Raw genomic sequence first — 24,835 nt, forward strand, 5'->3', positions numbered from 1 at the left:
TTGTTGGCCAGCCTAGAAAGACTAGCCTTTGTATTTTGTCATCTGAATGCTGCCCGTCTGCACTGAACTTCTCTGCACTGAACTTCTCTGGGCACCGGGATTGTGGCGCAGCTGGCTGAGTGTCAGCTGCATTAAGATCACTCTGACCAAAAGGTCATGAGTTCGAAGCCAGCCCGGGTTGGAGTGGGTTTCCAACCAATTGTGAGTAGTAGGGCTGGTCAATTCGTTTCGTTAATTCGTAATTCGTTAAAAAATTCGTTAATTTTTGAATTACGAAACGATTACAAAACCTTTTTTTTTAACCTGGAAGTGTTTTTAAATATTGAAACGGCAGGCGCCAAAAAATTTTGTATTTCTGTCCATTTCGGAAATACGTAAGATGGCCGCCTGCCGATGCTTGCTGGGAGCTCTCCTCTCTCGGCGCCGGCTGAGCAAGCGAGCGAGAGGGCGAGCGAGAGGGGCGAGCGAGCGGCGAGCGAGAGGGGCGAGCGAGCGGCGAGCGAGAGGGCCCGCCAGAGTGAGTGCCTGCCTTCCCTCCTTAATAATAATTTTCATTTCTCCTCCCTATTCTACTAAATTAATAATTAAATTTAAAAAATATTTTAAAAATATTGAAAAAAAAAGGGCGCCATCTTTACAAAATGTTTTGTAAATATTTACGAAATTTCGTAAATACCGAACTTTTTTTTTGGAAAATTTTGTAATTATTTTAAATATCGAAACAAAAAAACACCCCAATTACAAATCGATTTTAGAAACAAATTTTTGCGTTGTTACCCAGGCCTAGTGTGTAGCCTGTTGTCGACCTTTGCAACCCGAAAGACAGTTGCATCTGTCAAGTAGGAAAATTAGGTACCACCTTAAAGTGTGGGGAGGCTAAATTAACTGATTTATGAGGCCATAAAGAATACTCCAGCAAAGCATTCCAGCGGGGAAGCATGCGGGGAATGCGGAAGTGCTTCATCAGAGTCGCAGATGGACGATGAAAGCGACAGCTCCCCTGGCGGCCAGAAAAAAGTTAAATAGCCTCTGTGTATGTCTGTATACGTTGTATGTCAAAATTGGCATTGAATGTTTGCCATTTATGTGAACACTGTAATCCGCCCTGAGTCCCCTGCAGGGTGAGAAGGGCGGAATATAAGAACTGTAAATAAATAAATAAACAAATAAATAAACAAACAGGACAGTGTTTCTAAGCCTTCCGAATGCCACGACTCATTTGGGAGTTGCAGTTACTGGGATTTATAGTTCACTTACAATCAAAGAGCATTCTGAACTCCACCAACAATGGAATTGAATCAAACTTGGTACATAGAACTCCCATGACCAACAGAAAATACTGGAGGTTTTTGGTGGGCAATTACCTTGAGTTTGGGAGTTGTAGTTCACCTACATCCAGAGAGCACTGTGGACTCAAAAAATGACAGATCTGGACCAAACTTGGCACAAATCCTCAATATGCCCAAATGTGAACATTGGTGGAGTTTGGGGAAAGTAGACCTTAACATTTGGGAGTTGTAGTTACTGGGATTTGTAGTTCACCTACAATCCAAGAGCATTCCGAATTCTATCAACGATAGAATTGAACCAAATTTGGCACACAGAACTCCCATGATTTACAGAAAAGATTGGAAGGGTTTGGTGGGCATTGGCCTTGAGTTTGGGAGTTGTAGTTCACCTACATCCAGAGAGCACTGTGGACTCAAAGAATGACAGATCTGGACAAAACTTGGCACCAATACTCAATATGCCCAAATGTGGAGTTTGGGGGAAGTAGACCTTAACATTTGGGAGTTGTAGTTACTGGGATTTGTAGTTCACCTACAATCAAAGAGCATTCTGAACTCCGTCAGTGATAGAATTGGGCCGGACTTCCCACACAGAACCCCAATGCCTTGAAAGGACTCACTGGCACGAGCCTCCCTCCAGGATCACACGCTCTCCCTCGCCTGCACATGCGCCCCAAGTTGCCATGCGCTGAGCACGCCTGCTCTCCCCTCCCCGCTTGGAGTCTCAGAGACAGCCCTCCCCTTGGCTGAGAGTCAGGCTGGAAAGAGGGATCTAATATTGGCCTATTTCTTTCCCTGATTCCATACCTCGCCCCTGTCTCCAAGCATGGAATCCCGAGGCTTCGGGAGCTGTTGTCCACTGATGATTCTTAACACAAGCTGTTTCTTCATCTGGCCAAGCAGCGGATCTTCAGCATTCGGGTTGAAGGTACCTGTTTCCAAAGCAAATACAGAATGAATCATAGAATCAGAGAATCCTAGAATCAAAGAGTTGGAAGAGACCTCCTGGGCCATCATCCAGTCCAACTCCATTCTGCCAAGAAGCAGGAATATTGCATTCAAATCACCCCTGACAGATGGCCATCCAGCCTCATAGAATCCTAGAGTTGGAAGAGACCTCCTGGGCCATCATCCAGCCCAACCCCATTCTGCCAAGAAGCAGGAATATTGCATTCAAAGCACCCCTGACAGATGGCCATCCAGCCTCATAGAATCCTAGAGTTGGAAGAGACCTCCTGGACCATCCTCCAGTCCAACCCCATTCTGCCAAGAAGCAGGAATATTGCATTCAAAGCACCCCTGACAGATGGCCATCCAGCCTCATAGAATCCTAGAGTTGGAAGAGACCTCCTGGACCATCATCCAGTCCAACCCCATTCTGCCAAGAAGCAGGAATATTGCATTCAAAGCACCCCTGACAGATGGCCATCCAGCCTCATAGAATCCTAGAGTTGGAAGAGACCTCCTGGACCATCATCCAGTCCAACCCCATTCTGCCAAGAAGCAGGAATATTGCATTCAAAGCACCCCTGACAGATGGCCATCCAGCCTCATAGAATCCTAGAGTTGGAAGAGACCTCCTGGACCATCATCCAGTCCAACCCCATTCTGCCAAGAAGCAGGAATATTGCATTCAAAGCACCCCTGACAGATGGCCATCCAGCCTCATAGAATCCTAGAGTTGGAAGAGACCTCCTGGACCATCATCCAGTCCAACCCCATTCTGCCAAGAAGCAGGAATATTGCATTCAAAGCACCCCTGACAGATGGCCATCCAGCCTCTGCTTCAAAGCCTCCAAAGAAGGAGCCTCCACCACACTCCCTCCGGGGCAGAGAGTTCCACTGCTGAACGGCTCTCACAGTCAGGAAGTTCTTCCTCATGTTCAGGTGGAATCTCCTCTCTTGTAGTTTGAAGCCATTGTTCCCTTGCGTCCTAGTCTCCAAGGAAGCAGAAAGGAAGCTTGCTCCCTCCTCCTCCTCCCTGTGGCTTCCTCTCACATATTTATACATGCCTTTATGAAGGCAGAGTCGAGCAAGTTCTTCAGAAAGTGCACAATTCTCCCACTCCCACTCCCCCAGAACAATTTAATTGACATGACACCAGTCTATGGAATCATAGTACATGTAATTTTACACGGTCTTTTGGCTTCTTGATATATTTATAGTATTTATATTCCACCCTTCTCACCTCGAAGGGGACTCAGGGTCACACAACACATACATGGCAAACATTCAAGGCCGATTATACAGTGCCAAGATAGACAATAAATAGAGGTAAACATATAGGCTTTCCTCGATCTTTTGGCATCTTTGGAGGCTATGCTTGGTCCCAGCCACAGGGGGGTGCTGTCACTCCATCTTCTTGCCAAAAAGCTTTCTTTGTCCATAAATATTCCTCCTTTTTCAGTCGGGTCCCATTTTAAAGGCCATTATTATTATTATTATTATTATTATTATTATTATTATTATCTGAAACACAACAAGATGAGTCCACAGCAGACAAGATCACTGCTGTACATTATTATTATTATTATTATTATTATTTTGTACTTATTATTATTATATTTATATTTATAATTATTATTATTATTATTATTATTATTATTATTATTATTATTTGAAACACAACAAGATGAGTCCACAGCAGACAAGATCACTCTGCTGGCTTTGTAATTATTATTATCATTATTATTATTATTATTATTTGTCAGTGTTGTTGTTTGCCAGCGGAAGGATTGCTATATCAGCGAAATGAGGACTCTGCAGTCTTTCAGTCACAAAAGAAACTAAGTTTTACTAAGTACATCCAAGACACGTCTTAACACAGCGAGCTACAAACAGGAACAGGAATCAAACTTGGTACATAGAACTCCCATGACCAACAGAAAATACTGGAGGTTTTTGGTGGGCAATTACCTTGAGTTTGGGAGTTGTAGTTCACCTACATCCAGAGAGCACTGTGGAAAACCGCAAGTCTCTGCACAGCTGCTTATCTCTCTTCTCTCTGGCTGAGACAGGAGACTCCCTTCTGTTCCCAGCCAGAACATGCATGACCTCATTTCTCTCAAGGTTACTTAATCACAGCCTCATGGACATTCTGCACAGCAATTTCTAACACACAGTAGACTCCATCTTGAAATTACATAGAAGCACATTTGAAAACACACATATATCTAAATTAATCCTGACATTATTATTATTATTATTATTATTATTATTATTATTATCTGAAACACAACAAGATGAGTCCACAGCAGACAAGCCAGCAGAGTGATCTTGTCTGCTGTGGACTCATCTTGGGGTGTTTCTAATAATAATAATAATAATAATAATAATAATAATAACAACAACAACAACTTGGGAAGGGTCCGACGTGTGATCCAATACAACAGCCAGCAGAGCGTCTGCCGTAGACTCATCTTGTGGTGTTTCTAATAATAATAATAATAATAATAATAATAATAATAATAATCTTTGGGTTGTTGTAGGTTTTTTCGGGCTATATGGCCAGGGTATGGCCAGGAGGCATTTTCTCCTGACGTTTTGCCTGCATCTGTGGCAAGCATCCTCAGAGGTAGTGAGGTCTGTTGGAAGTAGGAAAATGGTTTTATATATCTGTGGAGCTAGGTGTGAATGTTTCAACTGACCACCTAGCTCCAGCATTCACACCTAGCTCCAGCAGACAAGAGTTCTTTGTCCCACCCTGGTCATTCCACAGATATATAAATCCTCAGAGGTAGTGAGGTCTGTTGGAAGTAGGAAAATGGTTTTGTATATCTGTGGAGCTAGGTGTGAATGTTTCAACTGACCACCTAGCTCCAGCATTCACACCTAGCTCCAGCAGACAAAAGTCCTTTGTCCCACCCTGGTCATTCCACAGATATATAAACCTATTTTCCTACTTCCAACAGACCTCACTACCTCTGAGGATGCTTGCCATAGATGCAGGCGAAACGTCAGGAGAAAATGCCTCTAGAACATGGCCATGTAGCCCGAAAAAACCTACAACAACCCAGTGATTCCGGCCATGAAAGCCTTTGACAGTATAATAATCTTTATTTATCCCCCGCCACCATCTCCCCAGAGCGGACTCGGGCCAATGTGATGAAGTCCTATGAAATACCAGACTGGTTGGAGATGGCGTTTATGGCACCTGTGTGTCTCTTGCCACCATGAGAGTTGAGCGCAACCCTTTCCTTACCTTGACACATACATGTGGGCTTGAGGACATAGCCACAATTCCCATTGGCGTTGAACTTGGCGCGGTTGAGCTGAAGCATTCTCCCCTCTGACTGGTAGTTGAGTGCCACTGAAACATTAATGGTGGGAGGAAGAGGGAGGGAAACAGCAGGTAAATGGCAGTCGGCATTGCTCACGCATCGCTGTCAGCTCCACATGAAATGCAGGCACTTCGGAGAGCGCAAATGATGAAGAGAATACTTGACATCAAATGCCACAAAGCGCAGAGAAATCAGAGAGAGAGAGGGAGAGAGAGATTTTTTCCTAATTCTTCTGTGGAACATCTCTGTGGAAACCTATAACATCTTGCTACCTTTCTCACTTGAAGGAACAGAACTGAATCATCCCACGGCAAAGTGTCACAGCGAGCAGATGGAGAGAGACTCCACTCCCACTCCCCCATCCTCGGAGAAAACAGTGGGCTCAAGCTTGCAAAAACGCTTTGCAAAATCAGAACGAGTGTCTGTAACACTGTTCTACAAATTTTCAGTTTTTCTCAGTTACGGAAACGAAATGTGCCGTTTCTTAATAAATTTAACATGCTGAATTCAAATATAATAATTAAATGTGTTAATTGGCTCTGGTTTTTATGCAACAGCTATTTCCATTTTCTCCACAATAGGTAATTCGTTAATATTACGATAATGCGCCTAACCTTACTGCATGTATATAAACTGTGAATATTTACTACATTTTAGTCAAATTATATTGCCAATAGTTTATACATGAGAAATATTTATTTAATTAGTCTATTGTTTATGTTTGTGCTGCAAGGAACTCTATGAGTAGGCCTCATGCAGTTGAAAAGTCTGAAAGATGAAATGTCGCTTTAGTCGTGACTTTAGTTTCTATCCTGTTTGCTTCTCTTGACTTTTCTTTTGTATTCAAGGAGAGGATTCCCTCTTCCAATGCTCCAGCAGGAGTCTGACAGCATTGACGGAGTCCATTGGCCTTGAGATCTTTTTTCCATCGTGCTTTATTGACACACGTGCGAGGAGGCAGAACTACAGTCAAAAGAACAATGTGAAATGATGTTTAACGAGACTGTCTCAGTCTTCAACTGACTGACCCTCACTGTAAGTTTCAACCATACGTGATCACGTGATTGCTTATATCATAAAAACTAAAGCCAATATACATTTTTAAATATGTCATTTTCGTTTTCAGCACCCCAAAATCATTAAAGAACAACTATTTTCGGGTCCGAAACTTTTTCTCCGTTGAACAGTGTAATCTTCTGACTGGGAACAAATACCCAAAACAGGATGAAGACCCCCATAAAGCAGAGGATTTGGCACTCTTGCCCTAATGCCCCTGTCTTCCATTCTTACAGGTGATGGAAACTACAACCAATGGGGGAAATGGTATAGAAGGCTATTTCAAATAGTTGGGAGACGCTATATCTCAATGGTACGAACTGTGTGATGGAAATAGCAACCTCCCAAGCCTCCAACTAACTGTAGTACACCTACAATCAAAGAGCATTCTGAACTCCACCAACAATGGAATTGAACCAAAGTTGACACACAGAACTCCCAAAACCAACAGAAAATACTGGGAAGGTTTGGTGGGCATTGACCTTGAGTTTTGGAGTTGTAATTCGCCTACATACAGAGATCACTGTGGACTCAAAAAATGATGGATCTGGATCAAACTTGGCACGGATACTCAATATGCCCAAATGTGAACACTGGTGGAGTTTGGGGGAAATAGACCTTGACATTTGGGAGTTGTAGTTGCTGGGATTTATAGTTCACCTACAATCAAAGAGCATTCTGAACTCCACCAACAATGGAACTGAACCAAACTTGGCACACAGAACTCCCACAACCAACAGAAAATACTGGAAGGGTTTGGTGCACATTGGCCTCGATTTTTGGAGTTGTAGTTCGCCTCCCTCCAGAGAGCACTGTGGATTCAAACAATGATGGGTCTGATGGACCAAACTGGGCATGAATCCTCAATATGCCCAAATGTGAACACTGGTGGAGTTTGGGGGAAATAGACCTTGACATTTGGGAGTTGTCGTTGCTGGGATTTATAGTTCACCTACAAACAAAGAGCATTCTGAACTCCACCAACAATGGAATTGAACCAAAGTTGACACACAGAACTCCCATGACCAACAGAAAATAATGTGTTTACTGGTGGTCTGTGGTGACCCCTATGACACCCCCCTCGTGACCCACCCGGTGGTCCCGACCCCCAGGTTGGGAATCACTGCATTACAGGCTTCTGGAGTACCAAAGATAAATAAGGAAATGGAGGAAACAAATTCTGCGCATAAGTCTACTTCTTACCCAGCTGGCAGCCCGCATTCCAGAAGGGCTGAGGATTGTAGTTGCTGGAGTCCACACGGTAGGAAGAAGGATAGATCCGGGACAGCTGGTTGTGGTTGAAGCGCAGGTACTGAGCTGGTTTTTGTTGGAGAATCTGGTGGGCTTTCGTTTCACTGAAGGAGGAAACTTGCCAACTGGAAGAGACTGAGAAGGAATGGAGATGGGTTGTTTTTCAATATATATTCCAATATTTCCCTATCCCTTCTCTACATGTTGCTAACAATTTATCCCAGCTTTCTTCTTCAGAGGTCCTTCTCCACATGTTCCCCTTTGTTTGCAATATGTACTACTCCATCTATTCTTACCCTCTGTTAGTTGCAAGATTTAAACTGTTGTATCATGCTTAATCCTGCCTTTTTACCCTGTTTATGTATAGTTGGATTGATTGGTTATATATAGCTGGTTTTATTGTTATTTGGTTTTATTGTTTTCTTGCTATTTTCAGTGCTCTGGCAACCCACCCCCGCTTTGGCTTCTTCGTGGCCACAAACTCATATCTTTTGTTAATGATTTGAAAGTGTTATTTGCTGTTTCATTGGGTGGTCTTTACACTGAAAGTAGTTGTTTTAATCCAGGAGCGGAGAAAAGCAAGCAGAGGAAATTCACCCTTCTCGGGGTTAAAACTGGCTGCTCTGGCTTGAGCCAAAAGTGGGGGGAAAGCAAACGGGAGGAAATTCACCCTTCTCTGGTTTATAACTCACTTCTCTGGCTTGAGCCAAAGGCAGGGAAAGCAAACGGGAGGAAATTCACCCTTCTCTGGTTTAAAGCTGGCTTCTCTGGCTTGAGCCAGAGGCAGGAAAAGCAAACGGGAGGAAATTCACCCTTCTCTGGTCTAAAACTGGCTTCTCTGGCTTGAGCCAGAAGCGGGAAAAGCAAATGGGAGGAAATTCACCCTTCTCTGGTTTAAAACTGGCTTCTCTGGCTTAAGCTAGAAGCGGGAAAAGCAAACAGGAGGAAATTCCCCCTTCTCTGGTTTAAAACTGGCTTCTCTGGCTTAAACTAGAAGCGGGAAAAGCAAACGGGAGGAAATTCACCCTTCTCTGGTTTAAAACTGGCTTCTCTGGCTTAAGCTAGAAGCGGGAAAAGCAAACGGGAGGAAATTCACCCTTCTCTGGTTTAAAACTGGCTTCTCCCCTGCTTAAGCGAGAAGCGGGAAAAGCAAATTGGAGGAAAGTCACCCTTCTCTGGTTTATAACTCACTTCTCTGGCTTGAGCCAGAGGCAGGAAAAGCAAAGGGGAGGAAATTCACCCTTCTCTGGTTTAAAACTGGCTTCTCTGGCTTAAGCGAGAAGCGGGAAAAGCAAACGGGAGGAAATTCACCCTTCTCTGGTTTAAAACTGGCTTCTCCCCTGCTTAAGCGAGAAGCGGGAAAAGCAAATTGGAGGAAAGTCACCCTTCTCTGGTTTATAACTCACTTCTCTGGCTTGAGCCAGAGGCAGGAAAAGCAAAGGGGAGGAAATTCACCCTTCTCTGGTTTAAAACTGGCTTCTCTGGCTTAAGCGAGAAGCGGGAAAAGCAAACGGGAGGAAATTCACCCTTCTCTGGTTTATAGCTCACTTCTCTGGCTTGAGCCAGGAACACAAAAAGCAAATGGGAGGAAATTTAATTCACCCTTCTCTGGTTTATAACTGGCTTCTCTGGCTTGAGCCGAGACCAGGGACAAGAAGTGGGGGAAAAGCTGAATCATTTCCAACGCACTTCCTGAGTCGGAAAAAATTGGCAAGACTAGCTTTGGAAGGGAAAGGGGACTTCCGGCTTCCTAAAAAAATTCAAAGTTGCTTCAAAAAGGTAATCTTTCCAACTTTATTCCAAATAACGAAGATTCCGACTGGACCTAACCATGCACTGTCTCAGACAGGTAACAATAGGAAACTCCATATTATCCGACATGTTTGTTTATCCGACATTCTGCTGACCAGATAAGTCTACTGTATCTTTCAAAGCCTGTATTTAACGGAACAGGAGCCAAATTAAATTGAAATGCCATTTGTAATAACTAGGGCTGGGCGGTTTCGTTTCGTTAATCCGTAATTCGTTAAAAATTCGTTATTTTTTTTGTTAACGAAGCGATAACGAACCATTCTGGAGCAGCTTAAAAACGAAACGAATTTTTCAATTCGTTTCGTAAATGCTTCGTATTTCGTTATGTATTCGTTTCGTTATTGGTTTGAGGTCGTTTCGTTATTATTTCCGCATGTCTGGGGCAAGTTTTATAGTTGTTTTTCAACATTCGTTTAATTAGTGAAAAAAAATTATAATATCACACCAACAGTCAACAACAGAGGGAGAGGGAAGCTTCAGAAGTTTTTTTAGCGTATTGCGTGATTGCGGCCGCCATTAACGAATCGATTCGTTATTGTTTCGTTATTGTTTTGTAATTTTTTTACCATTTACGAAATTTCGTAAATATCGAACTTTTTTTAAGGAAAATTTCAGAATTCTTTTAAATATCGAAACGCAAAAAACCCCCAAAAAACGAATCAATTTTAGAAACAATTTTTTTTGTTGTTACCCAGGCCTAGTAATAACCCCTGTAGTGTTCCATGCTGCATGTAGTGAGAAGTGGGCTAAAGTTCCCAAACTTTATGTTAGAGTTACTAGGGCTGGGCGGTTTCGTTTCGTTAATTCGTAATTCGTTAATAATTCGTTAATTTTTTCAATTACAAAACGATAACGAACCAGTCTGGAGCAATTTTTTTTAAAAACGATTTTTTAAATCGTTTCGTAAATGTTTTGTATTTTGTTATTGTATTCGTTTTGTTATCGTTTTGAGGTTGTTTCATTATTATTTCCGCATGTCTGGGGCAAGTTTTATAGTTGTTTTTGGTTTTCTAAGGGTTTTTATAGTTGTTTTTGGTTTAATTAAGCTTCAGAAGTTCCCCCTGTCCCATTTGGAGGTTTTTTAGCGTATTGTGCGATCGCGTCCGCCATTAACGAATCGATTCGTTATTGTTTCGGAAATCGATTCGTTATTGTTTTGTAATTTTTTTCACATTTACGAAATTTCGTAAATATCGAACTTTTTTAAAGGAAAATTTTGTAATTATTTTAAATAACGAAACGCAAAAAACCCCAAAAAACGAATCGATTTTAGAAACAAATTTTTCCGTTGTTACCCAGGCCTAACAGTTACCTCAAAATCTCTTGACCACAGCTACAGCCCTAAATGTGTTCAACTGGGAACCATATACTCAGCAGGACTCGTTTCCAAGTAAACATGAACATAATTAAGCTACAGACCAGCGAAATTTTATTAAAAAAACCAGGTAACCTACTTTCGGATTCCACATCAAAGCTCCCGACAGATTTGGTATATTTCACCAGGTCTGACAATGCCCTTGACAATTTCATGGTCTTCTTCTGTCGGTTGGTTCTGGGAAGACAAAACGAAGAGTTGTGTTCCCCAATTATATCAGTAAATCCATCCGATGTTCATTTTCCTCGAAAAGAGTTCCGAAAGGAGACAACCCCAGTAGTGCTCTTCTCAGAGGAAGGCAAGAAGATAAGAAAAAGCATCCATGGAAAATTCAATTCAAGAGAGATATTGACTCTAAGCTGGAATGTGTCCAGAGGAGGGCGACTAAAATGATAAAAGGTCTGGAGAACAAGCCCTATGAGGAGCGGCTTAAGGACCTGGGCATGTTTAGCCTGAAGAAGAGAAGGCTGAGAGGAGATATGATGAGGGCCATGGATAAATAGGTGAGAGGAAGCCACAGGGAGGAGGGAGCAGATCAAGGGTCTGGAGAACAAGCCCTATGAGGAGCGGCTTAAGGACCTGGGCATGTTTAGCCTGAAGAAGAGAAGGCTGAGAGGAGACATGATAGCCATGTATAAATATGTGAGAGGAAGCCACAGGGAGGAGGGAGCAGATCAAGGGTCTGGAGAACAAGCCCTATGAGGAGCGGCTTAAGGAGCTGGGCATGTTTAGCCTGAAGAAGAGAAGGCTGAGAGGGGATATTATAGCCATGTATAAATATGTGAGAGGAAGCCACAGGGAGGAGGAGGGAGCAAGCTTCCTTTCTGCTTCCTTGGAGACTAGGACGCAATGGAACAATGGCTTCAAACTACAAGAGAGGAGATCCCACCTGAACATGAGGAAGAACTTCCTGACTGTGAGAGCCGTTCAGCAGTGGAACTCTCTGCCCCGGAGGGAGTGTGGTGGAGGGTCCTTCTTTGGAAGCTTTTAAGCAGAGGCTGGATGGCCATCTGTCAGGGGTGCTTTGAATGCAATATTCCTGCTTCTTGGCAGAATGGGGTTGGACTGGATGGCCCAGGAGGTCTCTTCCAACTCTTTGATTCTAGGATTCTATGAAATATAGGTTGCTTACCTGTAAACATAGTTTCCCGAGTGGTCACCTGTGAATTTGCACATATGGTACATGACAGTTGGGTCCTACAGATAGTGAAGGACGGTTATGTCATTGAATTTGACAGTTTACCACCAGTGGGCCACTTAAGAGTCACATCTCCATCTCCTCCACTTGTAGAGGAGATAAAGATCCTACTCTCCAAAGGAGCAACATGTTCAATTCCACCATCTGCATACGGACCGTGTTTTTTCTCTAAATACTTTTTAGTATCCAAAAAGGGAGGTGGACTGGGATTGGCTGATAGTTGCAAATTCTTTTACTGATTTTTTAATTTTATGGTGTCATAAAATAACTCCCCCCCCCCCCACACACTTTTTTTAGCGTTACCTAATTTCTCTACTAACATCTCTAAGCTGTTTTCGAACTGCTTAGGTAAACAGTGAGCTGGGCTGACAGTCAGGAGCTCAAACCAACCCAAGGCTTTGAACTGGCATTGCTGGTGATTTAAATAATAAAGTGTATTATTATTGTATTTTCAAAGGCTTCCATGGCCAGAATCACTGGGTTGTTGTATGTTTTTTTGGGCTATATGGCCATGTTCTAGAGCAGTGGTTCTCAACCTGGGGTCCCCAGGTGTTTTTGGCCTACAACTCCCAGAAATCCCAGCTAGTTTACCAGCTGTTAGGATTTCTGGGAGTTGAAGGCCAAAAACATCTGGGGACCCCAGGCTGAGAACCACTGTTCTAGAGGCATTCTCTCCTGACGTTTCGCCTGCATCTATGGCAAGCATCCTCAGAGGTTGTGAGGTCTGTGGGAACTAGAAAAAAGGGTTTATATATCTGTGGAATGACCAGGGTGGGACAAAGAACCATTGTCTGCTGGAGCTAGGGGTGAATGTTTCAGCTGACCACCTTGATTAGCATATAATGGCCTGGCCATGTTCTAGAGGCATTCTCTCCTGACGTTTCGCCTGCATCTATGGCAAGCATTCTTAGAGGTTATGAGGTCTGTTGGAACTAGAAAAAAGGGTTTATATATCTGTGGAATGACCAGGGTGGGACAAAGAACCATTTTCTGCTGGAGCTAGGGGTGAATGTTTCAACTGACCACCTTGATTAGCATATAATGGCCTGGCCATGTTCTAGAGGCATTCTCTCCTGACGTTTCGCCTGCATCTATGGCAAGCATTCTTAGAGGTTGTGAGGTCTGTTGGAACTAGAAAAAAGGGTTTATATATCTGTGGAATGACCAGGGTGGGACAAAGGACTCTTGTCTGCTGGAACTAGGTGTTAATGTTTCAACTGACCACCTTGATTAACATTTGATGGCCTGGCAGTGCCTGGGGCAATCTTTTGATGAGAGGTGATTAGATATCCTTGTTTGTTTCCTCTGTGTTGTTGTGTTGTTGTAATTTTAGAGATTTTTTTTAATACTGGTAGCCAGATTTTGTTCATTTTTATGGAAATTGTATTATTATTATTATTATTTAATATTCATAGGATCTTGGCCACCATCTTCCTGCCATCCCAGCATCTCGTTCTCTTTTCATTTGGTACGTCTCGTTAGTTTTTTTAAAAAAAAGCTTTTAGATTGAGTCGCTCACCCATGTTCATGTTCGCACACGTATCAGAGCAAAGAAGAACATTATCCAGAGCGCATTGCCACTTACTTGCTATAATGCACCGAGCCTCTGGCTACGTTCCCTTGACAGTCGGAATCATCCTCACCGTCTTCCGGACTGGAAGCCCTTTTGAGCTTGCTTCCTTTTTTCTGTGAAAATGAAAGGGAGACAAGCAGGATGACAACAAGCTGCACTTGTTCACACCGTAATGTTAAACTGGTTTCCGAACAGGAATGTACCAAGCATGTGCAGTTGGAGGGAGGTCCATTATCCTGGCCAACGCACACTTTGATGCCTCAAATGTTAGTCTCGTTTTGGGGTATATTTGAAATGCTGATTCCAAAAGTACCACTAGTTCCCCCCTATCCGCTCTAGTTTTGGAGATACAGAACATGTGGCATCTACCAGTTGTCATCTTCTCGCCCACAGACAACCATGATAAGGGTATCTAATAGGCCTGGGTAACAACGGAAAAATTTGTTTCTAAAATCGATTTGTATTTGGGGTTTTTTTTTGTTTCAATATTTAAAATAATTACAAAATTTTCCTTTTAAAAAGTTCAATATTTACGAAATTTCGTAAATGGTAAAAAATTAACGAATCGATTTCCGAAGCAATAACGAATCGATTCGTTAATGGCGGACGCGACCGCGAAATACGCTAAAAAACCTCCAAAACCTTCTGAAGCTTCCCTCTCCCTCTGTTCTTGACTGTTGGTGGGATATTATAATTTTTTTTCACTAATTAAACCATAAAACTTGCCCCAGACATGCGGAAATAATAACGAAACGACCTCAGAACAATAACGAAACGAATACAATATCGAAATACGAAGCATTTACAAAACGTTTTTGAAAATTCGTTTTTTTAAATAATTGCTCCAGAATTGTTCGTTATCGTTTTGTAATTGAAAAAATTAACGAATTATTAACGAATTACGAATTAACGAAACGAAACCGCCCAGCCCTAGTATCTAAGAAACTAGAGCCAAATTTGTTTATTTGTTTGTTTTGTATCAAAATTAGTATAAAACTGATAAAAATAGAAGGAGCGCAGGCGGCTAAATATATTTTGACCAAAAACAGGCAACAGCTTGGCTGGAGTTGAGCACCACCTCCAGAAACCGGAGATGAAAAAGGGAGACCTTTGCCTCTGTTTGTGGATTGTATGTCATTGCTCACTGTATTATTTATTTCGTATCAAAAGCATTGCGTAAATTAGTATAAAACTGATAAAAATAGAAGGAGTGCAGGCGGCTAAATATCTTTTGACCAAAAACGGGCAACAGCAACTGCATTGTCTGTAGCCTCCAACCATTCTTCCTCTATACATGAGGCAGGGCACAGTGGATAAGCATTCAGATACAGAGTTGTCTGTCCTGCTCCACAGTCACACAAGGATTCTTTTAAGTCGTGCCATTTTGCCAGGTTGTTTTTTTGATCTGCCCACTCCGCTTCTGAGTCTGTTCAGGGACTTCCATGTTGCCCATTCTTGGTTTGCCCCTGGAAGAAGACCCTTTCTCGGGGGGGGGGGGCATCCAGTTGGGATTTCCTAGTTTAACTGGCCAGAGGGAGACCCTTGCTGTTGCTGGGGGGATGCCAATAGACGTGGTAGTTCTCTTAAAGCTTTTCCTTGATTGGAGTCTACTGGGAGGGGGCTCGGAGCCATGCAGTGGGGTGGGGGGCTTTCACAGGATTCAACCTTATTTCTCTCACATTTAGCAGCAACTTCCCATTGCACATCGGGGGGGGGGGGGCAATGCCAGCTAGCTTGTAGAGTTTATCAACAGGTGTAGGTTTAAGACAACCTGTGATTATTGCTATTTTATTATGTACTAATGTTTTTAACTTGTTAACTGTCTAAATTGTTGTAGGTATTGTTTGTTTATTGATTCAGGCATCGAATTGTGCCGTTGTTTGTAAGCCGCCCTGAGTCCCCCCTCGGGGGTGAGAAGGGCGGGGTATAAGTAATTGAAATAAAATAAATAAATAAATTATTTTGCATGTTTCGTTCAATGAGAGTTTATCAACAGGTGTAGGTTTAAGACATCCTGTGATTATTCTGCGTGTTTCGTTCAATGCTATGTTCACCTGCTTTGCATGGGCAGACTTGTGCCAAACAGAGAAGGCATAGTTGGGTTGTTGTAGGTTTTTCTGGGCTATATGGCCATGTTCTGGAGGCAATTTTTCTCCTGATGTTTCGCCTGCGTCAGGAGAAAAAATGCCTCCAGAACATGGCCATATAGCCCGGAAAAACCTACAACAACCCAGTGATCCCGGCCATGAAAGCCTTCGACAATACAGAGAAGGCATACTCAGTAATTGAGTAAGACTGGGCTGGTGTTCTTATTACTTTTGGGTCTGTACCCTATGCACTACCATTTAGTTTATCAACAGGCAGGGGCGGCTCGTCCATTAAGCAAAGTAAGCGGTCGCAGAACATTTTTTTTGCCAGGGGTGCAGAGGCACCTCTGTAAATGCCCCTCGACCACCACTTGAGGAGCACCCCCTCGGCTCACAACAGCCCTAGCAGTCCGGGGGGAGCCTCGGCTTCCTTGCCTCACTGCCGGGCGATCCTTTTCCTGAAGGAGCCGGGCCCTTGAGCCTCGCCTAGCCCCTCTCGTTCCTGTTCCATATCAATGATTGGTTGGGGTGTGTGTGTGTGTGCCAAAATACTGTTTGCTTACTGTTGAAAATTGCCTAGGGCTGCCTCTGTCAACAGGTGTAGGTTTAAGACATCCTGTGATTATTCCGCATGTTTCATTCAATGCTCTGTTCACCTGCTTTGCGTGGGCAGACCTATGCCAGACAGGGCAGGCATACTCGGCAGTTGAGTCAGACAAGGCCAGGGCTGATGTTCTTACTAGAGCTGATGTAGTGCAGGGAAGCCATGCTCCCCCTCTATTCTGACTTGGCCAGACCATACCTGGAATCACACTGTGCCCAATTCTGGGCACTGCAATTGAGGGGAGATGTTGACAAGCTGGAATGTGTCCAGAGGAGGGCGACTCAAATGATCAGGGGTCTGGAGAACAAGCTCAATGAGGAGTGGCTTAAAGAGATGGGCATGTTTAGCCTGAAGAAGAGGAGGCTGAGAGGAGAAATGATAGCCATGTATAAATATGTGAGAGGAAATCATAGGGAGGAGGGAGCAAGCTTGTTTTCTGCTGCCCTGGAGACTAGTATGCAGAACAATGGCTTCAAACTACAGGAAAGGAGATTCTACCTAAACATTAGGAAGAACTTCCTGATTGTGAGAGCTGTTCAACAGTGGAACTCTCTGCCTGGGAGTGTGGTGGAAACTCCTTCTTTGGAGGCTTTTAAGCAGACTGGATCGCCATCTATCGGGGTGCTTTAATGCGATTTTCCTAGTTCCTGGCAGAATCAGGTTGGATTGTATGGCCCACTAGGTCTCTTCCAACTCTTGGATTCTATGATTGTAGTCTATCTATGGAGCCCCTGGTGGCACAGTGGCTTAAACTGCTGAGCTGCTGAACTTGTTGACTGAAAGGTTGGTGGCTCAAACCCGGGGAGCAGGGTGAGCTCCCGCTGTTAGCCCCAGCTTCTGCCAACCTAGTCCCATGTTGATATCAGTGCTAGATTTGGACAGTGTTAGTCAGAGACTGGATTTCAGTTTCGGTTTTCCCATACAGCTTCAGGTCATCCATGTACACGAGATACGAAATTTTGTGAGATCTCTTAGATGTTTGATAGCCCAGTATTATTATTATTATTATTATTATTATTATTATTATTATTATTCAACAATTGTATTACCAGCCTTGTGGCTTCCAAATGCTGGAAAGATAAAACTCTGCAACTGATTTTTAGTTGCAAAGACTCTGGAAAATTATGCCAGGCCTATCTTTTTCAGAAGAGATAGTCAACTGAGATTATAATAGGTTTGGGAGATCAATGGATGAATAGGTATCACTTCGGCAGGAAGGTAACGGCGCTCCATGTAGTCATGCCGACCACTTGACCTTGGAGGTGTCTACGGACAATGCCGGCTCTTCGGTTTAGAAATGGAGATGAGCACCAACCCCCAGAGTCGGACACGACCGGACTTAATGTCAGTGGAAAACTTTTGCCTTACCTTTTTCAGTCTATCCAATCCAATTTTCTGAATCAGCATCCCAAATAACCCCAGGAACAAGGCCTAAACAAGCAATAAATGCGTGTGGTTGGGCTGCATGATGCGCCAGCCCTGCTCCAAGTGCCAATTGCCATTGCTGTGGCCATGGAAAGCGAAGGAGAGGAGCTGGACACAACTCCATAATACCCTCCAGCAGGTAAACATGGGGGTGTCATGCCCGCGAAGACTCCCTTCCTTGTTGGCTCTTTCTCTTCCCTAAGCATCAAAGCGATGCAAGGCAGCCATATTCACACTGGTTGGCCTGTTGTGTCCTAACATCTTGGGAAAGTTGCGTTCTTTGAATTCCCCAACCACCTTCAGACAAAAGCAGAATAACACTCCAAATGTGATGAATGACCTTGCGTTTGGAAAAGCTTCCCATCAGTGACCGGTTGTGCCGTTTGTTGATGATAGCCTCTTGCCCAGAGTCCACCTCCTCCTCATGTTTGTTCTACAACAACAAAGAAGGACAGCAACATACAAGGCGGTCAGTGATTGGACAGATGGACAGGAACGCAGAGAGCGAGACAGACACAGGATCTAAACAACTCCTTGCCACAAGTCAACGGACCCAGACCAATAAAAATCACAACACAAACATTCGGATGGAAACAATCAAAATTTAACCAAAGTTTTGCTAATACCACAGAAATGTAGAGTCTGGCTTATCCGATATAAATGGGCCAGCTGAACGTCGGATAAACAAAAATGTCGGATAATACAGTGTTCCCTCGCTACTTCGTGGTTCGCTTATTGCGGACTTGCTATATCACGGGGAGTAGCAAGGGAACACTGTATAGCTGCTCCCCGTTCCTTTCCTCGTGAGGAAGGGACCCTCCAAGGTGGGGAGAAGAAGAGGTGGTGAAGAGGAGGAGACCACCACCGAAAAGGGCCTCGTCAGTGGTGGCTTCCTCCTTGCCCCTCCGCTGCTCCAAGGCACGGAGGGACCCTCCATGGCACAGAGTGGTGGAGGTGGTGAGGAGGAAAGCGGTCAAAGAGGCCTCAGTGGTGGTGGCTTCCCCCTCGCCCCTCTACTGCTCCGAGGCACGAAGGGACCGTCCGTGGCATGGATCAGCAGAGGTGGCAAGGAGGAGGCCACTGCCATAGAGGTCTCGGCAGCGGTGGCATCCCCCTCGCCCTTCTACTGCTCCGAGGCACGGAGGGACCGTCCGTGGCATGGAGCAGCATAGGTGACAAGGAGGAGGCCACTGCCATAGAGGTCTCGGCGGTGGTGGCTTCCCCCTCGCCCCTCTACTGCTCCGAGGCACGGAGGGACCCTCTGTGGCATGGATCAGCAGAGGTGGCAAGGAGGAGGCCACTGCCAAAAAGGGCCTCAGAGACCGCGGCTTTTTCCTCGCCCCTCCGCTGCTCCGTGATCCTTCCTCACCAGGCTGGGTGCCCAGCCCGGCGTGGAAGGCACCCTCCATGGCACAGAGCAGCAGAGGTGGTGAAGAGGAAGCCGCCGCAAAGTAGGGATACTCCGCCCACTCGAGTGAGCGGTGCATCCCTACTTCGCGGATCTTCACTTATCGCGGGTGGTCCTGGAACGGAACATCCGCGAAAAGTGAGGGATTACTGTACCTTAGTCTCCTACTGTTACCCATCTACTGTGGCGCTAGAGATACCTAGAATACTAACAACAGGGACTCAAAGAGTTAAAGCAAGGCAACGCCTCAAGGCAAGAAGTGTCCAGATACAGAAGAGGAGCTTGGACATCGCAGAGGGAAGGAGGGAGGGCGCTTCTGCTTATGGTCATGTCTCTTTCCCCCCTTTCCTCCCTCCTCCTCCTCCTCCTCCTCCCTTTGCCCTTCCGAAGTTAGTCTCGCCATTTTTCTTCCGACTCAGGAAGTGAGTCAGAAATGATTCTCGTCCCTGGCCTCGGATCAAGCCAGAGAAGCCAGTTTTAAACCAGGGAAGGCTGAATTTCCTCCCTTTGCTTTCCCCATTTCTGCCTCAAGCCAGAGAAGCCAGTTTTAAACCAGGGAAGGCTGAATTTCCCCCCTTTGTTTTCCTGCTTCTGCCTCAAGCCAGAGAAGCCAGTTTTAAACCAAAGAAGGCTGAATTTCCTCCCTTTGCTTTCCCCACTTCTGGCTCAAGCCAGAGAAGCCAGTTTTAAACCAGAGAAGGCTGAATTTCCTCCCCTTGCTTTCCTCGCTTCTGCCTCAAGCCAGAGAAACCAGTTTTAAACCAGAGAAGGAAGGAATTTCCTCCCCTTGGTTTCCTCGCTTCTGCCTCAAGCCAGAGAAGCCAGTTTTAAACCAGAGAAGGCTGAATTTCCTCCCCTTGCTTTCCTCGCTTCTGCCTCAAGCCAGAGAAGCTAGTTTTAAACCAGAGAAGGCTGAATTTCCTCCCCTTGCTTTCCCTGCTTCTGCCTCAAGCCAGAGAAGCCAGTTTTAAACCGGAGAAGGAAGGAATTTCCTCCACTTGCTTTTCCCCGCTCCTGGAGTAAAACAACTACTTTCAAAGTAAAGACCACCCACTTGCAAACACTTTCAAACCATTAACGAAAGGATTCGGAAGTCTTGGAAGTTTTGAACATTTTTTTTTCTGTGAAAATTGGAATTGACTTTAGAATTGAACCACTGGCACCCCCAAACATGCAAAATAAGTTTTGAACCTTTTTTTTAAATCAAACCAGCCTAATAGTTAGCTACGCTACCACACTGCAACAATACACAACAGGGAACCATGCAAGATGTCATGTTGTGAAAGAGCACCCCTTTGACTACCACTGTCTTGAAGAAAACTAGGAAGAATTGGGATTGTGGGATCAAAGAAATAGGCAAGATAATCATCCTCATAACTATGACTTCAAGTTGCACTGGAGCAGCTTCACAGCTGGCATTTAGTAAGAGTTCAAGTTTTGGTGTAGAGATTAAAAAGGAGAACTTGGATGCTTGGACGTTTCTCTTCATTCTGCAAATCTGCCAGATACCGGAGAGTTACACAACACAACAAGAGGCACACAGAATGTAGGTTGGCCACCAAGGGAGCAGCAAAGGAACATTCAAGGAACTGTAATCCACTGTGACATCCTCTGGCTCGACTGTGGGCATTCAAGCACAACATGCATCATCCACAGCGCTTGATACAGCTCTACACACACGCACTCATGTCTTAAATATCAAAGCAAAATCAGAAAATGAGAGCGTAAAGGAAGTAGGGTTGTGCATTCGGGATAAACCTTGACCCGTTTCGTGTCCCAGCTTTCGGTGGAGTCGTTGATCCATTTTTTGGGAGCCTCCCAAAATTGGGACGACAGGTATCTATTTTCTCTCTCTGGTGCTGAAAGATCCATTTTCTGTCAGCCTATTATGTGTGGTGGTGGTGGTGGTGGGGAGTTCCCACCCAGGTTCACCTTCCCGGCATGTGCTTTAAGGAGGATTCTTGTTACCTGCTGTTTCTACTCTAGAGGAGGCACTTGGTTGCAGGCACTGGCAGGCGCGGACGCTTTCTGGGCCTGCACGCCACACACATTCTCTCTTTCCAATGAGGTGTGCAGGCCCAGAAAGCGCCCACGCCTGCCGGTGCCTATTGCTGAGAGCCTCTTACTCTAGAGTAAGAGGCACTCGACTGCAGGCACTGGCAGGCATGGGCAGTCCTGCATACCACACATGCACTTTCCTTGGAAAGAGAATGTGTGTGTGGCGTGCAAGCCCAGAGTGCCCATGCCTGCCAGGGCCTACAGCAGCCGAGTGCCTCTTACTCTAGAGTAAGAGGCACTTGGCTGAAGACACTGGCAGGCGCGGACGCTTTCTGGGCCTGCACGCCACACACATTCTCTCTTTCCAATGAGGTGTGCAGGCCCAGAAAGCGCCCACGCCTGCCGGTGCCTATTGCTGAGAGCCTCTTACTCTAGAGTAAGAGGCACTCGACTGCAGGCACTGGCAGGCATGGGCAGTCCTGCATACCACACATGCACTTTCCTTGGAAAGAGAATGTGTGTGTGGCGTGCAAGCCCAGAGTGCCCATGCCTGCCAGGGCCTACAGCAGCCGAGTGCCTCTTACTCTAGAGTAAGAGGCACTTGGCTGAAGACACTGGCAGGCGCGGACGCTTTCTGGGCCTGCACGCCACACACATTCTCTCTTTCCAATGAGGTGTGCAGGCCCAGAAAGCGCCCACGCCTGCCGGTGCCTATTGCTGAGAGCCTCTTACTCTAGAGTAAGAGGCACTCGACTGCAGGCACTGGCAGGCATGGGCAGTCCTGCATACCACACATGCACTTTCCTTGGAAAGAGAATGTGTGTGTGGCGTGCAAGCCCAGAGTGCCCATGCCTGCCAGGGCCTACAGCAGCCGAGTGCCTCTTACTCTAGAGTAAGAGGCACTTGGCTGAAGACACTGGCAGGCGCGGACGCTTTCTGGGCCTGCACGCCACACACATTCTCTCTTTCCAATGAGGTGTGCAGGCCCAGAAAGCGCCCACGCCTGCCGGTGCCTATTGCTGAGAGCCTCTTACTCTAGAGTAAGAGGCACTCGACTGCAGGCACTGGCAGGCATGGGCAGTCCTGCATACCACACATGCACTTTCCTTGGAAAGAGAATGTGTGTGTGGCGTGCAAGCCCAGAGTGCCCATGCCTGCCAGGGCCTACAGCAGCCGAGTGCCTCTTACTCTAGAGTAAGAGGCACTTGGCTGAAGACACTGGCAGGCACGGATGCTTTCTGGGCCTGCACGCCACACACATTCTCTCTTTCCAATGAGGTGTGCAGGCCCAGAAAGCACCCACACCTGCCAGGGCCTGCAGTCAAGAGCCTCTTACTCTAGAGTAAGAGGCACTCGGCTGCAAGCACTGGTAGGCATGGGCATGTCTGCATATCACACATGCACTTTCCTTGGAAAGAGTGTGTGTGTGTGGCATGCAGGCCCAGAGTGCCCGTGCCTGCCAGGGTCTGCGGCCGAGTGTCTCTTACTCTAGAGTAAGAGGCAATTGACTGAAAGCACTGGCAGGAGCGTGCGCTTTCTGGGCCTGCACGCCACACACACACTCTCTTTCCAAGGAGGCGTGCAGGCCCAGAAAGCGCCCACGCCTGCCGGTGCCTATTGCTGAGAGCCTCTTACTCTAGAGTAAGAGGCACTCGACTGCAGGCACTGGCAGGCATGGGCAGTCCTGCATACCACACATGCACTTTCCTTGGAAAGAGAATGTGTGTGTGGCGTGCAAGCCCAGAGTGCCCATGCCTGCCAGGGCCTACAGCAGCCGAGTGCCTCTTACTCTAGAGTAAGAGGCACTTGGCTGAAGACACTGGCAGGCACGGATGCTTTCTGGGCCTGCACACCATGCACACACTCTCTTTCCAAGAAGGCATGTAGGTCCAGAAAACAATCACGCCTGCCGGTGCCTATTGCTGAGAGCCTCTTACTCTAGAGTAAGAGGCACTCAACTGCAGGTATGGGCACATGCACTTTCCTTAGATAGTGCGTGTGTGGCATGCAGGCCCAGAGTGCCCATGCCTGCCAGGGCCTGCAGCTGAGTGCCTCTTACTCTGTGATGCCGAAAAGCAGGCCAGGAATTGGGACCTGCTCCTGCTTGCTTTCGTGTCGAGTTTATTTTTGTACGGGGAGGGGCCTTCCTATTCTGTGCTCCCGAAGAAACAAAAGAAATGAAGGAAACGGGAGAAACTAATTCTGCGCACAACTCTAGTAGGAAGGCTAAACATAAAGCCTCCTGTGCCGGGAAGACATCACAACATGACGAAACACAACAAGGTACGGGCAGTTTCCAGTTTATGCAAAAGAGAGGTTTGTTCTTATGTTGAATTTGTATGTAAGTCTGGGCATGCCCTGCTCCAACACTCTTCCTTTTCTATGGCTGAAACAAAACAAGTTAGACATGCGAAGTCAAGATATTCCCAACGTAAACCAACCCTAAGGCAATACTTCACAAGATTTGTTCAGATGGGGTTTGCCCTCCTCTGAGAGATGGAGACTCTCCAGGAAGTTCTTCCTAATCTCCAGGAAGTTCTTCCTAATCTTTTCAGTCAAATCTCTTTCCCTACCATTTGAAACTATTGCTCCCTTGTGTCCTGGTCTCTAGAACAGCAGAAAATCAGTTTCCCCCCTCGTCCTCCTCCTGCTCAATAGGACACCCTTGGAAATCTTGAAACATGGTTCTCATGTTCCCTCTCTACCTTCTCTTCTCCCAGTTAAACATACCCCAGGAGGAAAGGTGGAAGGAAAAGAGAGAAGGAAGAAAGGAAAGGGTGGAAGACAAGGAAGGAAGGAAGGAAGGAAGGAAGGAAGGAAGGAAGGAAGGAAGGAAGGAAGGGGATATGATAGCCATGGATAAATATGTGAGAGGAAGCCACAGGGAGGAGGAGGGAGCAAGCTTGTTTTCTGCTTCCCTGGAGACTAGGACGCAATGGAAGAATGGCTCCAAACTACAAGAGAGGAGATTCCACCTGAACACGAGGAAGAACTTCCTGACTGTGAGAGCCGTTTAGCAGTGGAACTCTCTGCCCCGGAGGGAGTGGCTTCTTTGGAAACTTTTAAACAGAGGCTGGATGGCCATCTGTCGGGAGTGCTTTGAATGCAATATTCCTGCTTCTTGGCAGAATGGGGTTGGACTGGATGATGGCCCAGGAGGTCTCCTCCAACTCTTTGATTCTATGATTCTATGATTCTAAGGGTGGAAGAGGGAATGGAGAGAGGGGAGGGAGGGAGGAAAGAGAGAAGGAAGGAAGGAGGGGAGGATGGAAGGAGAAAGAGATAGAGAGGAAAAGAGAGCGGAAGGAGGGAGGACAAAAGGGTGGAAGGGAAGGATAGAAGGAAGGGAAGGAGGGAGGAAAGATGGAAGGGGGGAAGGATGAAAGAGTGGAAGGGAAGGATGGAAGGAGAAAGAGGGAGGCAAGAAAGGGAAGGAAATAGAGAAGGAAGAAAGGAAGAAAAGAGTGGAAGATAAGGGT

At 45.6% G+C, this 24,835-nt stretch overlaps 1 protein-coding gene across 7 annotated transcripts in view; it reads right to left on the reverse strand.

Moving 5' to 3' along the window:
* Window positions 1-24,835, reverse strand: part of PLCH2 (phospholipase C eta 2) — a 325,113-nt gene that overhangs the window by 49,853 nt on the left and 250,425 nt on the right. For 6 of the 7 annotated variants that reach the window (XM_067472946.1, XM_067472942.1, XM_067472941.1 and 3 more), the window contains exons 12-17: window positions 18,291-18,383; window positions 13,847-13,947; window positions 11,143-11,240; window positions 7,829-8,011; window positions 5,491-5,598; window positions 2,097-2,221 (exon numbers count right to left, since the gene is read on the reverse strand). In XM_067472946.1, coding sequence (XP_067329047.1) covers window positions 2,097-2,221; window positions 5,491-5,598; window positions 7,829-8,011; window positions 11,143-11,240; window positions 13,847-13,947; window positions 18,291-18,383 — 708 coding nt within the window. The remainder of the gene's footprint in view (window positions 1-2,096; window positions 2,222-5,490; window positions 5,599-7,828; window positions 8,012-11,142; window positions 11,241-13,846; window positions 13,948-18,290; window positions 18,384-24,835) is intronic. The other variant, XM_067472943.1, reaches the window with a different exon arrangement.

This window comes from Anolis sagrei, chromosome 13 (genome assembly GCF_037176765.1).
Source record: "Anolis sagrei isolate rAnoSag1 chromosome 13, rAnoSag1.mat, whole genome shotgun sequence".
Taxonomy (NCBI): Eukaryota; Metazoa; Chordata; class Lepidosauria; order Squamata; family Dactyloidae; genus Anolis; species Anolis sagrei.